Genomic DNA, 13833 nt, shown 5'->3' on the forward strand with positions numbered 1-13833 from the left:
CAGATAGATCCAGCAAACCTCAGGAACATGAGTTAAATTATTCCCATGGGAAAGTGTTTCACTGTGTGCTCAAAGGTTTCTCCTCCCTCCCTCTAAGCTGTGGATTCCTTACTAGGAATGGGCAAATTGGTCAGTTTCAGGTCTCTGTTCAGTTTCTAATTTTTCCAAACTTAAGTTTAGCCCAGCCATATTCCACATCAGTGTATGAATTACACATTTTTGTGTGCACTTTTTCCAAATGTACAAATTTTACACACCTTTCGCTAATGTATACATTTTTGCTAGCTATTTTCTCTATAATAGTGCATTTCTCCTTGTTATTTTCACTATCATCCACACTTTTCCATAGCCCTTTTCCTTGATGTGCTCAGTTTTGGCACAGAAAACTGTAGCACTAAATTCGGGAATGTGCGAATTGCAGTGCACAACTCTGTCGTGGTTTGCTCATTGGTTCAACTGATGTGGATTTGGTAAATTCACATAACAATTCAGATGGAACAAATTTCTCACCCATTCCTACTCCTTACAGGAGGTTTAAGTTCAAACAACCCTTCTGCAAGCCTCTGCAGTGCAACTATCTCTATTTTGATGACTGGTCCTTCTTTTCAACAATTCCTTGAGGAGGAGGAAATTCTTGAATTCTAGGTTAAAGACACTTTTTATAGGAGAGAAAATTTTCCTGTAAAATTTCCAAGGAAATGCAGTGTGGGAAAACCTTTCTGCCTACTTCATCTCCAATGTGTTATTAGATTAAAGTATACTGTCAGTTTTGGAAGAATTTCCTGAGGAGAAATATTTGACAGGATGCTGAGAAAAATTATTAGGAACCTTGACTAAAATTGCCAGGACCAGACACAAGTCTCAGCTTTCTGGCAATATTTCTAACAAGTACTTCCTTGCAGAGCACAGACAATTTAAAAAAAAAACTTATTTTGGCTGAGTGACAAGGTTTTTCTCTCTACCCAGATGATTCCTTAGTTCTCATCCAGGAAGAAAGAGAGAATGATATTCAAGTCTGTCTTGCCAAACTCAGAAACTGCAACTACATTAGCCCTGTTCAGGTGTTCTGAACCAGAATAGAGCAAATGCATGAAGAAAGGGAGTCCTCCAGCCCTGCCTCCACCCTCATTGCATTTATCGCCCTCTACTTGTGGAGGGTGACAGTCTGATTAGGAAAGTCTCCTGCATCTGTGGAAGCTCTCCACATAAGCAAGGACCCTGGTTTTGCAGTGCTCTTGCTCACATGGAGAGCTGCCTTGGATACAGGAGGCTCTCCTGTTCAGACTGTCACCCTCCACACATACAGGGTAACAAATGCGACAACAAAGAGGGGTGGGGCTGAAGTGTTCCTTCTCACGCGTTCACTCTGTTCAAATTCAGAATGCCTGAACTGGGCTGTTATCAACCTGGCTAAGAGCTTCCTTCCTACCTTCTGGGAACTAGAAATGCTGGATTCATAACACAACGATATGATTTATGAGACGGTCCAATAGGGCCGTCCTTTGGGCACAGGTATTATCTTTTCTTTGCTAGGTCATATGCTAGGTATGATGGTCTCCTGACAAGAAATTACTGCCCTGGAATGCGTGAGAGATGTGTGAGACCTCCAGCAGGAGGCCAGGAAGATCATAACCAAGGTAGAGGTACTTTTAGCTGCCTTTCAGGCAGTCTGCTCAGGGGCAGATGCTGGAAGATGGGAAATGATGGTGAGGGGTTAGAGGAGAGAGCTGCATATAACACAGCCTGGCCTCTGTGCCCTCCACCTTTGGTATGGTGGATAATCCCAACCTTATAGTAAAATTCAACAGCCAGTCCATACAGCTTCTGTATGTGGAATGCGGTGGGTGGGGTGGCATCTTAACCTTTGCCTAAGACAGCAACATGTCTTTATAGTGTTCTATTGTGTGCTCTTTGGTTTTAATTTTTGTGAACCGCCCAGAGAGCTTCAGCTATTGGGCAGTATAGAAATGAAATAAAATAAAAATAAAATATGGTGGAAAGATTGTCTCAGCCATGCAGCACACCCTCAGCCAGCCAGAGTGGATGCTCCATCTCAGAGTATTCAAGCCAGTAGCACTAAGCTTCAACCAACCAAAGTACCTTTTTGCCAATCTGACACATGCTCTGGAAGATCATGCAATGGAAATCAGTATAAATCAAGAATTGGAATGGTTTGGTTATTGCTGCATTCTAAAATGGATAAACACTAATACCTCAGAATGCCAGATGTCAGCCTTAGTGTCATCCCAGTAACCAAAGGGAGGGCATTGTCTATATATGTGCTTCATTTGCCCCCAACCCCTTACAAATTCTGCTTCTGGGATTTAAAAAGAGTACTATCTGCCTTGATATGAGTTCCTTTAGAGCTGATAGCACTATGGGAGAGGGGGTTAATTTTCAAACACAGTTTCTGGTGGCTCTTGTTTTTGCCTGCACATTTTCAGAGCCCAAGACTCTGTCAGCCAGTAAGGGCCTATATGCCTTCCTTAAGGACAAAGGGGTATTGAGCACTGGCCCTTTCTTCATGTCCAAAGTACACGTGTTCCACAAGTTACAGGAGATGTACTCTTTATGTTCTTCCATGAACTGTTTCTCACCAGCAGGAAAAGTGACACACATACACACACATGCCTTGTTCAGGCAAAATTCCAAACTATGATTTAGCATTATGTGAAAGAGCCTGGGTGAGCCTCAGGCTCTTAAACGTTCCCCTCCTCCATTGCAGCCATGAGGAGAAGATTGAAAGCTTTTCATTCCATTCAGTTGATTGCAGTTTGGCATGATGTCCATATGCAGACAACCTTCAAACTGGTTTATAAAGCTGGCTTGTTTCAGTAAACCATAGTTAACTGCAGTTTAGGGTTCAGACATATTGCTAAGCTCTAGTTAATTGAAAATGGAAGCAAAGGTTTCGCATCTTCTTGTGGCTGCATCAGAGAAGAAGAGAAAGGGGATTGCACAAGCCCAATGCCTGCTCAGGCTCATTCAAAGACTGACTTTTTGTCTGAGGCCACTGTAGACTTGTAGAACCTTGAAGTTTTACCTGAATAGATATTTGAGGTTGTAACTTGCTTTAGGCCTGCTTCTTGGGGAAGGTGCATGCAAAACTGCCATTTCCAGACACATATATGGAGTACATAGGCTAATGCGATCACTATTAGGACATGTTGCTCAGGGGACCACTCAAAGGAGAGTGGTTGACTTTGTGGATGTGGAGGAGCAATTAACCCGTTGAAGAACACAAGCAGGGCAGCCATCTTGGCTGAAGTAGTGAAAAAGAGTACTGCCCACAATGTCTATAAACTGCTGGTAATGAGACCCACCCTTGGGGTACCACTGCTTTTGTACATCCCAGGTATTACATAACTGCCTCCCCCTGGACCTTGGAAGAAAGTGGAGGAAATCTTACCCATATACTCTCATTCTCTGAAGTGGCAGGGGAAGGCAGTTGCCCTAACCTACTTTCTGAATCACATAGCTCAATTCTGAGATCTATATTTATGTTTATTAGTAATAATACTGCTTAATTTAATAAAATCTCCAAGTGGTTAGAAAGTGTCTATGTAGTTAGAAAGTTTCAACTCCTAGATGCATCCTTCTACCCTGTTGTCCTTGATATGAGTGCTTCTTTTCCAGAATTTTTTTGTGTTGGGTAAGATTTTAATAGGGTTGAAGGGCATTCGCTTGTTCTGGAACACTAGGTAGACCCTCTTCTTGGTATCCTAGCAATTTGATCCTGCCTATGTTCCAGAGAAGGTGCTATCTTAGGTGTGGGGAAACTGAGTCCCCGCTGTGTATAGGAGTATGGGAATTTACAGGTAAGAACAATTCCCCTTTTAAACACATTATCCACTTTTACTCAGAAAGGTGTTGAATCATTGGATGGGGCTTTATGCTTTATATTAAATATTAATATTGTTCTGGATGCTTTTTTAAAAAATCTGTGTACCAACAACTGATACCTTATCAACGGTGTCTTCTCTTAATTGTGATTCTGGTCCTGTGAGCCACCAAGCTAAATGCAGCCCATTCATGGTGGCCTACCAGGAGCTTGATAAACCTTCTGGTATTCCTACCTGCCTAGGATGGCAAAAACAGGAGAATTGTTAAGCACCTGGTCGGCCCTAGTACCTGAGACCCAGGCGCCAAATTTGGCCCTCCAAGGATCCCCAGATAGTCACCCCCTTCCCCTTTCCCCCAACCACTAATCATTGGGTGGTTTCCTGGCTTTTGTGCAGTTTTCCTCCATTCTAAAAGGCTGAAATGTTTCTCCTAAGACTGAGCTCCTGCCAGTAGAAGCTTTAAGCTGCAATATGTTGATATTGTTGACCCCACCCACCACTGGAACGCAGCTCCCAAGAGTTTTTCCGAAATGCAATTTGGCCCTTGGGCCAGAAGAAGTTCAATGCCCTTGTCCTGGTGCATGGCTGATGGCTGCATTTAGCTTGGTGGGTCACAAGTTGTGTGTTACAATATTTTCAAACAACTTTAGGATACAATCCTATGCATGTTTAGACTTTTTTCTGTCTATGTATGCTGGCTGGGGAATGCTAGGAGTCGTAGGACTTTTTTCTGTCTAAACATGCATAGGATTGCTCCTTTGTTTGTTTTTACTGGGGTCAAAAGGGCTGATTCAGAAGTTGAATCCATATATGTTTAGTTAGGCAATGGCTAAGTCTCATAACCTTTTTAGAATTTTGCAGGGTGAGTTGATGGGGATTGTTGACATAGAATCCATGGTGATATATTTGCCAGATTGTGGCTCACTATGCTACAACAAAACTGAGGAGTGGCATAGCCAGCCATAACTTGACAACTTGGTGGAGAAATCAAACACCTGCTCAGTAACCCTTCTCAAAGTAAGCTGGAAGAGTTGTGGTAATGACCTTTAGTTTTTTTGTTTTTCTTCCTGTTAGGAAATCTATCATGTCATTACTCTATAACGACTTACCAGTTTGATTTAGTGTCTTCTCTAACATTATATATATACTTTTCATTATGATGAGATTGTAGCATGGACTTTTAAAAATACACACATTATTCTGGCACTGGCTTCTCAAAGTCACATTCTGATGCTGAGTTTACCAAAATTCCAATCAGACCTTATATTTGCCATAACTGCTTTGAATATCCCTCTATAGAGGAAGAGTAATTTCTCATCAGCCAGCCATCACTAACCTGGACTTTCCATACTTAGGTTGTTAGCTTTTTTAGCATTCCATTGTTTTTTGGTTCACCACATCAACTGCCTCATACCACCCTATTGTAAGTGTGGTTTATTCTACATAAAATTCTGTCAGTTAAAGTATTAAATTTGCAACCACACTTTTCTTTTAAGCATTCTGTGCTGTGTTCTGTTCAGTGTTGGTGTCTTTAGTTCTGATTTTTCAATTTTGTCCCTCTCCTTTTCCTTGACTTGTTAGTCTGATCCAACCTCTTCTACCTCATCCGATGATTATCAATATGTTATGGAAGCTAAACTACAAGAAATGATCTCCATACGTAGGAAGGTAGTCCTACTGGACTTTACTTTCTATTGCTAAATAGAATCCATCTGATTTTGTTTTCATATTTTTATGAACTCTTTTTTTAATTTATGTATTTATTTTATTGATAATCAACCATTGTGCGGTTCAGTGCTTAAAGAGCTTACAATTTTATGATGGCAGGTTTGTGTTCAAACCATGCACAGTCTGCATGTTACATTTGGCTGATTTCATTGCTCATAAATAACTCCAATGTTTTGCTGGATGCTTGGATGTAACAGGCCTTTGTAGCTGACACATTTCAAGCAATGCTGTTCAGCTGCCTGTTTGAATAAAATTTATTTTTGAAAACTAAGTTTGCAGTTAGTAGTAGCTTGCTTTATGTTTTCTTTAAAAAAAATAATTGAAATTTCAGCTCACAGAACTCTTTAGGTTTCAGACCAATGCATATTATCTTTATAGGCAGAAGAAAGACATGGCAACATTGAAGAACGCATGAGACACTTGGAGGCTCAACTGGAAGAGAAGAATCAGGAACTTCAAAGAGTATGTTCATTGCAGACAGTTTATTTTATTCTTTGACTGGACAGGGTCAAATTCTTCACTCAGTTTTGTATGTCCAGCCAGAGAGAGGGAGAGAAAAATGGGCTGGTTCATACAGCACCACTTGTATTAAACCACAGCTTTGCATGCGGGGTGGATATGCAGCCGGATCACAATTACACAAGTCACAGTGGTAGCCCCTGCTGAAGCAATCACCTATAGGTTGCCACTTGTATGAACTAGCCCCCCAAGTCACAAATGCACTGAATGACAGTATACACATGTGTGGAGCTAACAACAAAATATGTCTTATCTGCTTAGTCAATTGGTATTAGTCTGCTACTGACAAAGTCTTGATTTATTTTAATATGAAGTGAACATGAAGAAAAACAAGTTGAAATATGCATACATGGATCCTGCAACGTTGAATGGTCATGAAGTAAATTAACAGACGTTGCATATTGTGGAATTTAAGTCATTTTGTGAAACTTCAGGTTCCTGTGGTCAGATTTAACGGAATGCCTTCCTCTAATAGGGAATCCCTTCTTCTAATACTGAACTCAGGTGCTGAGTGCCAATAGCTACGTAGTCAAAATGGGTCCACTGAGAAACAAGAAGGGAGGTATTAGCATGTTTGGGTGAATCCAAAGGTTTGCAGAGGTACAAACAGGAGCACTTTGTGCTGTGACATTTTGTTCCAGGAACCACTTCTAAATTCTTGATTTTCACCCATTTGCCTCCATTCATGTTTGAAGGCAATGACTGTGAATGTCAAAATATTGTCAGCTATTGAATGTGTGCAGTCATCCATCTCAGCAGTGGTGCTAATAAATTTTATCTATCCTCCAGCAGTATCTGTTTTTGCTGCATTCAGTGAGACTGTGATTTCACAGGACACCAGCATCTGTCTTTGACTAATACTGACGTTTAGTTAACTTTGGAACTGTCCATTTTGTTTCCTTGGTATTTTACTGAAGGCCAGGCAACGAGAAAAAATGAACGAAGAGCACAACAAGAGATTATCAGATACTGTGGACAGGCTTTTGACAGAATCTAATGAGCGCCTGCAGCTACACTTGAAAGAAAGAATGGCAGCACTGGAAGAAAAGGTAAAGTAAAATCAACAGAGCAGGTTTAGGGCCAAAACAGACATTCATTTAAATCTGTGCCTGGCAGCTATGTCTTTTGTTCATTTTTACCCTAGAGTAGGTGCAGGGACCTCAGTCTGGATCTGAAAAGTCCCCTACTCCCAATGCTAGGTTCCCAATCTGAACTGAGGCCCCTGTTCCTACTTCCGAGTAAAAAATAAAAAATAAAAGCATAGCTTCTAGCTACAGCTTTAAAGTCAAGTCTGTTTTGGCCCTTACATTGATTTGTATTCTTTTATTCTTATCCTGTTCATAAGGAATAAAGGCAATACTTAGGGTGTGATCCACTGCCCACCAAATCCTCCTCTTCTCCTCTGTGTGCAGTTCCCATTGATCTCCCTTTCCCTGTCACCTTTCCTCAAACTCAGTGGAGGGCTACACACGGGGCTGGCACCAGAATTAAGTGGGCCCTTGACATAGTGTCAAGGATAAGCCCTTGTCCAGTGCAAACCCCACCACCACCACCACCACCAGTACTGCCCCCCCACCACTGAAACACACCCTCAGAACCTCAGTGTGTTTCAGTGGCTTGCTGCCACCACAGCCCTTCACTCAGCACTTCCCACCAAACATGTTTATCCTGCCCAAGGCTCTTATCATGGACACAGGGCCACCATTTGGCTTCGCTTTGTGGCAGGTGGGCAGCTGCTGTGTTAGATTTCCCGAGATGCAATGCCTCATTCTCTGCTGGTGCCAGGGGCAACAGAAGCACTGGATGGACAAGGTAGTGAGTGACTGCTGGAATCTGCAAGATCAGTGTTAGGCTCTTCTGAGCCTCCTGGCCCTCAGCAGGTGCCCAGCCATGCGATCCGCTGATGCCATCCCTGGATGCACCTCCTGAACACTGACAGACTTGATTCACATGATCACCACAGCCCACCTTGGCTAATTAGCCATGGTGGGTTGCAGCACCCATGGGCTTCAGGTTGATGATCCAAGCCCCCACTGTGGCCTCTTGTTACATGCAAACACAATGAGGGTGGGTTGTTGGGGTGATTGACAAGCCAACCCATGGGCTGTTTTAGGGCTGTGGGTAGCTTGTCAACCACCCCAACAACCCACCCTCACCAAATTCACACATAACAAGAACTACTGTGTGCCCCTGCTGCACCTCGAAAATTCAAAATGCTGGCCGCCACAATGAGAAACTCCACAGGGAAATTCACCCATGGTGGCTTGGCCTGCAGACCAGGCCTCTGCTGAGCACAGACTAGGTTATGTCCTTAATTTGTAACGTTTCAGTCATACGTTGATGCTAACAAGATTGTCAGATACTTTCCCTTTATGATATTAATTGTAATAGCCTTTGATATATTTATATCAGGAATTAATTAATAAAAGACTGTTACCAACTGGCCAATTCGTTTGAGATATTAAATACTTGTTATTTCTAAGACATGAGGAAGAGTGAAAAATGTGACTTATCTGTGTTTGCTTTATTTGCTTACCTTGATAGCATAGTAATTATTTTTGCTATATCTTGTTTGAGTTTTTAATTTCTCTCTCTCTCTCTTAGAATGTTTTAATACAAGAATCAGAAAGCTTTAGAAAGAACTTAGAAGAATCTTTACATGATAAGGTATTCTTTTAAAAGCTATCTCTTTTAACTGCAGTATTATTAATTTTTTTTAAGCAGTTGGATTTTTTTAAAATAATCAGAACAGAAGTTACCTCAGGAACTCCAAAACTGTAATTGCGCCTTAAAATCATGGGATGAAGTCTCTTTAACTTGCTAGACTTAAACCGGACATTGCTGTTGCCCCCATGTCCAAATGAAGATAGGAGGCAATATATGGGAAGAACAGGGACCCAGCTTTATTAATGCAACTTTAAGTCTTTAAGGCGAGAGCCAGAATTCCTGCATCCTGTCATCACTTTGTTGGGTTACCCCACCTGGGCTTCCTGCCTGAGATCAGCCGTGTCTGGCCCTTGCTCTGCTCCTCATAATCATCCCATTCAAGGAGTTGAGGGTGCTACAGGCAGCAGCCTCAACATCAAGTTGTCTGGTCTTGGCGGGCTACAAAGCTACCCAGGGAAGCTCCATCCTTGTAATGAAGTTTAGGCTACAATCCTATGCACATTTCTCTGGGAGTTTATTTATTATTTATTTATTATTTACAATATTTATATACCGCTCCTCATCAGAAGATTTTGGAGCGGTGAACATCATGATAAGAATAAAACAATGGTTAAAAGAGTTTTTAAAAGTTAAAACATTTTTTTAAAAGACAAATCCCAACGAAGTGGAGTGCAACAAACCACAGCTGGTCATGCAAGGAAGGCCTCTTGAACTCAGTGGGATTTATTTCCAAGTAAACATGCATAGAAGTGAGAGCTGTTAGTCCTTCCGCTGGTGTATAGATTATTGAAAAGATGTATAAGCCCCCAAACTGGAAAGATTTATAAGCCCCAGTGTAAACATGAATTAGCCCTACAAAATGCACTGTTCAGATCATATGATTGAGCTAATTATAGAGGGGGTGTATGGGGGGGTTGTTGCTCATGACTTTCTTCCAGACTGCTGCATCCTTATGCAGATACCTCCTTTCCCATTCTTAGGGATGTGATGCTCTTTGGTTACTTCTTTGAAATATTTTTCCACCCGTAAAACATTCAGTTCTGCATGGTGGGTAGTCAGCCACTGTCCCTGTCTGAGAACATGAGTCCTGGGCTTTGGTCCCAAATGTACCAGACCCTGACAGTCATGCTAAAAATAGCTTTAAATTACCCTTTGCAGCTCAACACAATTTTGCCCATTTGCCATTGGTTTAGTGAACCAGTCAAATTCATTATAAACATGTCTAACAAATGTTGTTTTCTTTCAATATTTTATTGCCGTAAAGCCAGTAGAAAACATGAATACAACTAACTACCTTATACTTTTTTTTTCTTGGCTGCGTATCGAATGAAATTGACGTAGAGGGAGTGGAATAGGGAAGAAATGTGGCTGAACCCTGAGACCCAGGGCAAAATAACTGTTACTATGTGATACAAGAACCCAAGCAGAAGGGAGGAAATTGTAGACATATATGAATTTTAATTTGGCTGCTGTTTTGTTCCTAAAAAAGGGTTTTCAGCAGGAGTAGATGGGGTTAGACATCTGGCCATGACTCACGGGTTTCTTGTGACTTGGTTTATTTTAATAATTTAGAGCCATGCTCACTTCCGAAGGATGGTACCCGAAGCAGTGTGCTCCCTTCGAGTTAAACGTATCCCCACATTGTGTCTATTCTTGTTGTCATATCTTGTCTTACACATACTTACAGAATATGGCAAGAATGTTGTCTTTAGAATGTGTAGGCTTGGATCCAGTGATGTCTTGTACAAGTGGAATGGCACTTCCACTTGCACAAGGCAACCCTGCCAAATTCTCCTGATTTCCTGATCCTGGTGCAGCCTCCTATTCCCTCCCACATGCCCTTCCAGGGGTCCCTTGATGTCCAGGTGTGACTTTTTGTTTAGGGGTATGGTAGTTGCAATGCAGGGGGGTAGGGAAGACCCTGTTGCATGAATGGAGTTCCACTCCTCTGTCTCTGGATGCAACCCACTGAATGAACATAACTTTTGTTCTTATGTACTTTATGTTGTTAACAAAGGTATTTCTAATATTTATTTATTTCATTTATATCCTCCCTTTGTTCTGAGGAACTCATGGCTGTGTACATGGTTGCTCCCATGTTAACTTCAAAACAACCCTGTGAGGAAGGATAGGCCTAGAGAGAGTGACTTGCCCAAGGTCACCCAGTGAGCTTCCTGGCTAATGTGGGAATTTGAACCAGGGCCTTACCAGCCCTAGTCTAACACTACTACACAACACTGTCCCTCTTTATTTCACTTTGTAAAATATAACGACTAAGGATTTACTATATAAAATTCCATTTGTCTTTGTCTTGATTGAGTATACCTGCTTCCATTGAAATCTTGAGCTCTATGTAAGAACATAAGAAGAGCCATGCAGGATCAGACCAAAGGCCTATCTAGTCCATCATTCTGTTCTCACAGTGGCCACCCAGATGCCTATGGCTGGTCATAACTACAATAGCACTCTCTACTCGTGTGCCACAGTAAAGTGGTATTTAGAGACATATTGCTTTCTGATACTGGACGTAATATATAGTTGTTATGACTAGAAGCCATTGTCAGCCTTATCCTTCATGAAGCGACTCTGACTGAATTTCCTCTGTACTTGACAGAGAAGTCGCTAGGTCATGTTGTTGTTGCGTTTCTCCCTTGTTTATTGAGGACCAGTGATTTTATGTCACAGAACTAAGTTCAACTTGCTGTACTGAACCAGTTTTTTAATGAGGAAAAGCTAGGGATGGCAGAGAATTCCGCCACGGATCTCAGTGAGGCCAAATGCATTCGGCCCCCCGAAATCTGTGTCGGAACAGCCTGCCCCCCCCCCGCAGATCCCCCCGGGACGAGACTTACCTGGGGCGGATCTTCCGGGTGGCGGCTTCGGCTCCGGCAGCGGCTTCGGCGGCGGCAGCTGGTCTTCCGACCGGCTGCCGCCACCGCCATTTCCAGTCTTGGTAAAAAAAAAAAAAAGACGTGATAGGCTACGTAAAGATTTATGTAGCCTATCATGGCTGGGTGGGTTTAAAAAAACAAACCCGCGTACGCAAATGGCGGTGGCTATGGCCGCCGCCATTTGCGTTCCTTCTTTTTGGCCGTCTTAGTCTACGTAAATATTTATGTAGACTATGATGGCGAAAATAAAGGGGAACGCAAATAGCGTAGTGGGCGCTATTTGCGTCCCTTTTTGATTCGCCGTCTTAGCCTACGTAAAGATTTACGTAGGCTAAACTGGGGAATCAAAAAGGGATGCAAATAGCGCCCGCTACGCTATTTGTGTTCCCCTTTATTTTCACCGTCATAGTCTACGTAAATATTTACGTAGACTAAGACGGCCAAAAAGAAGGAATGCAAATGGCGGGGGCCGTAGCCGCCGCCATTTGCATATGCGTTTTTTTGTTGTTGTTTTTACCCAGAGCCCTCTGCGGCCAGAAATCTGGCCGCGGAAATCAGGCTGGGCCCGGCCAGCTGCTCCGCAGAGCTGCCGCGGAGCACAGCCGGCCGTTCGAGGATTCTGGGGGGGAGGAACGGAGCGTCTCCCCCCCGGTTGAGGATACCGGGGGGAGGAACAGAAAGCCTCCCCCCACACACCATAAGCAGAATCCGCGGACTGGTAAGTCACTTTCGTACATCCCTAGGAAAAGCACACTTTGTCTTTACTCTGCTAATTGTGACACTCCCACTGGAATAAATTAGTAATAACTAAATTAAGGCTCAGTGCTTTCAGTGGGACTTAGCGGTGACTAACTTTAGCTGAATTGATGCCTTTGCTGCAAACTGTTCTTGTATTAACACTACAGCTCCATGGAGAAAGTTTGTAAAATTGGTGAAAACTGCGCAGTCCAGGAATATTTGAAGGGTATTTACAGTTCTCCATTTGTTATTTCTGGAGCCACCAGTATTGCCAATGTTAATTTAGTTGACAAGGAAGTATTTTGCCCACAGTTTTCTCATTAATAATTTATTCTCAATATTGTAAAAATATCTATAGGCATGCTTTTTTAGACCGTTTTAAATGATTAACTTGTTTGTTGCAAATATGTACCCTAATAACTGATGTCTCTCAATAAATAATAAATGTAAATCATATAGTTTTTACCAGAATAATATTTACCATTTAGCCCCTCAGAGGGCTGATACAATAATTTGGTCTTTTGTTGCCAAGATGTTGGAATGTATTTATATATATATATATATATATTTAATTTTCAGGAAAGATTGGCAGACGAAATAGACAAGCTGAGAGCTGAACTTGACCAGCTGAAAATAAGAGCAGGTTCTTTAATGGATCCCACATTGTCCAGGTAACATAAGAAAATAATTATACTTTCTTAGATATATTTTAATCATAATACATTGAAAACATTCTTCACAGTTCATCTGCGATATTTTACCAATAGCCTTTGAAAAATGCACATGATTCAGGAGGACACTCAGTGCAGTACATTTCCTCTTATAACCACAAATGGAAAACCTCTGCTTTGGGGCCTTTCTAGATTATGGGCTACATCCAGCATTTGAGCAATGGGAGTTTCCATTCCCTTCCTCCTCCCTCCCATTGCAGCCCCCCACATATCCCTCAAATCTGCTCCTGGAGGGGCAGATTTGATCCACCAGCAGTACTGACTCTGCTAGATACAACCCTATACCTTTTCCTTGTAGGAGTTGTGGAGTGTTCGTTGGTTATTAGGCCAAAGACTAGCAGGGATAGAAACAGATAAATCAATCTTTTTCCCCAGTCTGTGGTACTTTGTTACCCAACCCATAAATCCATTCTGTCCCATCTCTCCATGAATCTGCATTAATCTCCATGAAGATTCACATTTAACTACATCTTTTAAAATGTACCCTCTTTCAAAATATACATATTTTCTCTCAAAATACACATTTTTAGATGTATTTGAATACTTTCTTTGAACTGAGAACTGCATCAGATTTTTTGGGAAGTGCAATCGCCACTGGATAACTAAGGGTGCTTCTAGACAGAAGAGTCCTAGCACTACCAAGCAGAAAGCATAGTGAACCTATTCAGTCTTTTCCTACTCAAGGGTTATTTTCTGGTAAGAAAAAGTAATGAAAAA

General features: G+C 41.9%; 1 protein-coding gene across 1 annotated transcript in view; it reads left to right on the top strand.

Moving 5' to 3' along the window:
* Positions 1-13833, top strand: part of PPFIA2 (PPFI scaffold protein A2) — a 444508-nt gene that overhangs the window by 349729 nt on the left and 80946 nt on the right. The window contains exons 11-14 of the mRNA XM_084811789.1: positions 5949-6032; positions 7007-7138; positions 8694-8756; positions 12965-13056. Coding sequence (XP_084667915.1) covers positions 5949-6032; positions 7007-7138; positions 8694-8756; positions 12965-13056 — 371 coding nt within the window. The remainder of the gene's footprint in view (positions 1-5948; positions 6033-7006; positions 7139-8693; positions 8757-12964; positions 13057-13833) is intronic.

The sequence above is a fragment of the Heloderma suspectum genome, chromosome 7 (assembly GCF_057233095.1).
Source record: "Heloderma suspectum isolate Gila_16-S chromosome 7, 16-S_ref, whole genome shotgun sequence".
Classification (NCBI taxonomy): Eukaryota; Metazoa; Chordata; class Lepidosauria; order Squamata; family Helodermatidae; genus Heloderma; species Heloderma suspectum.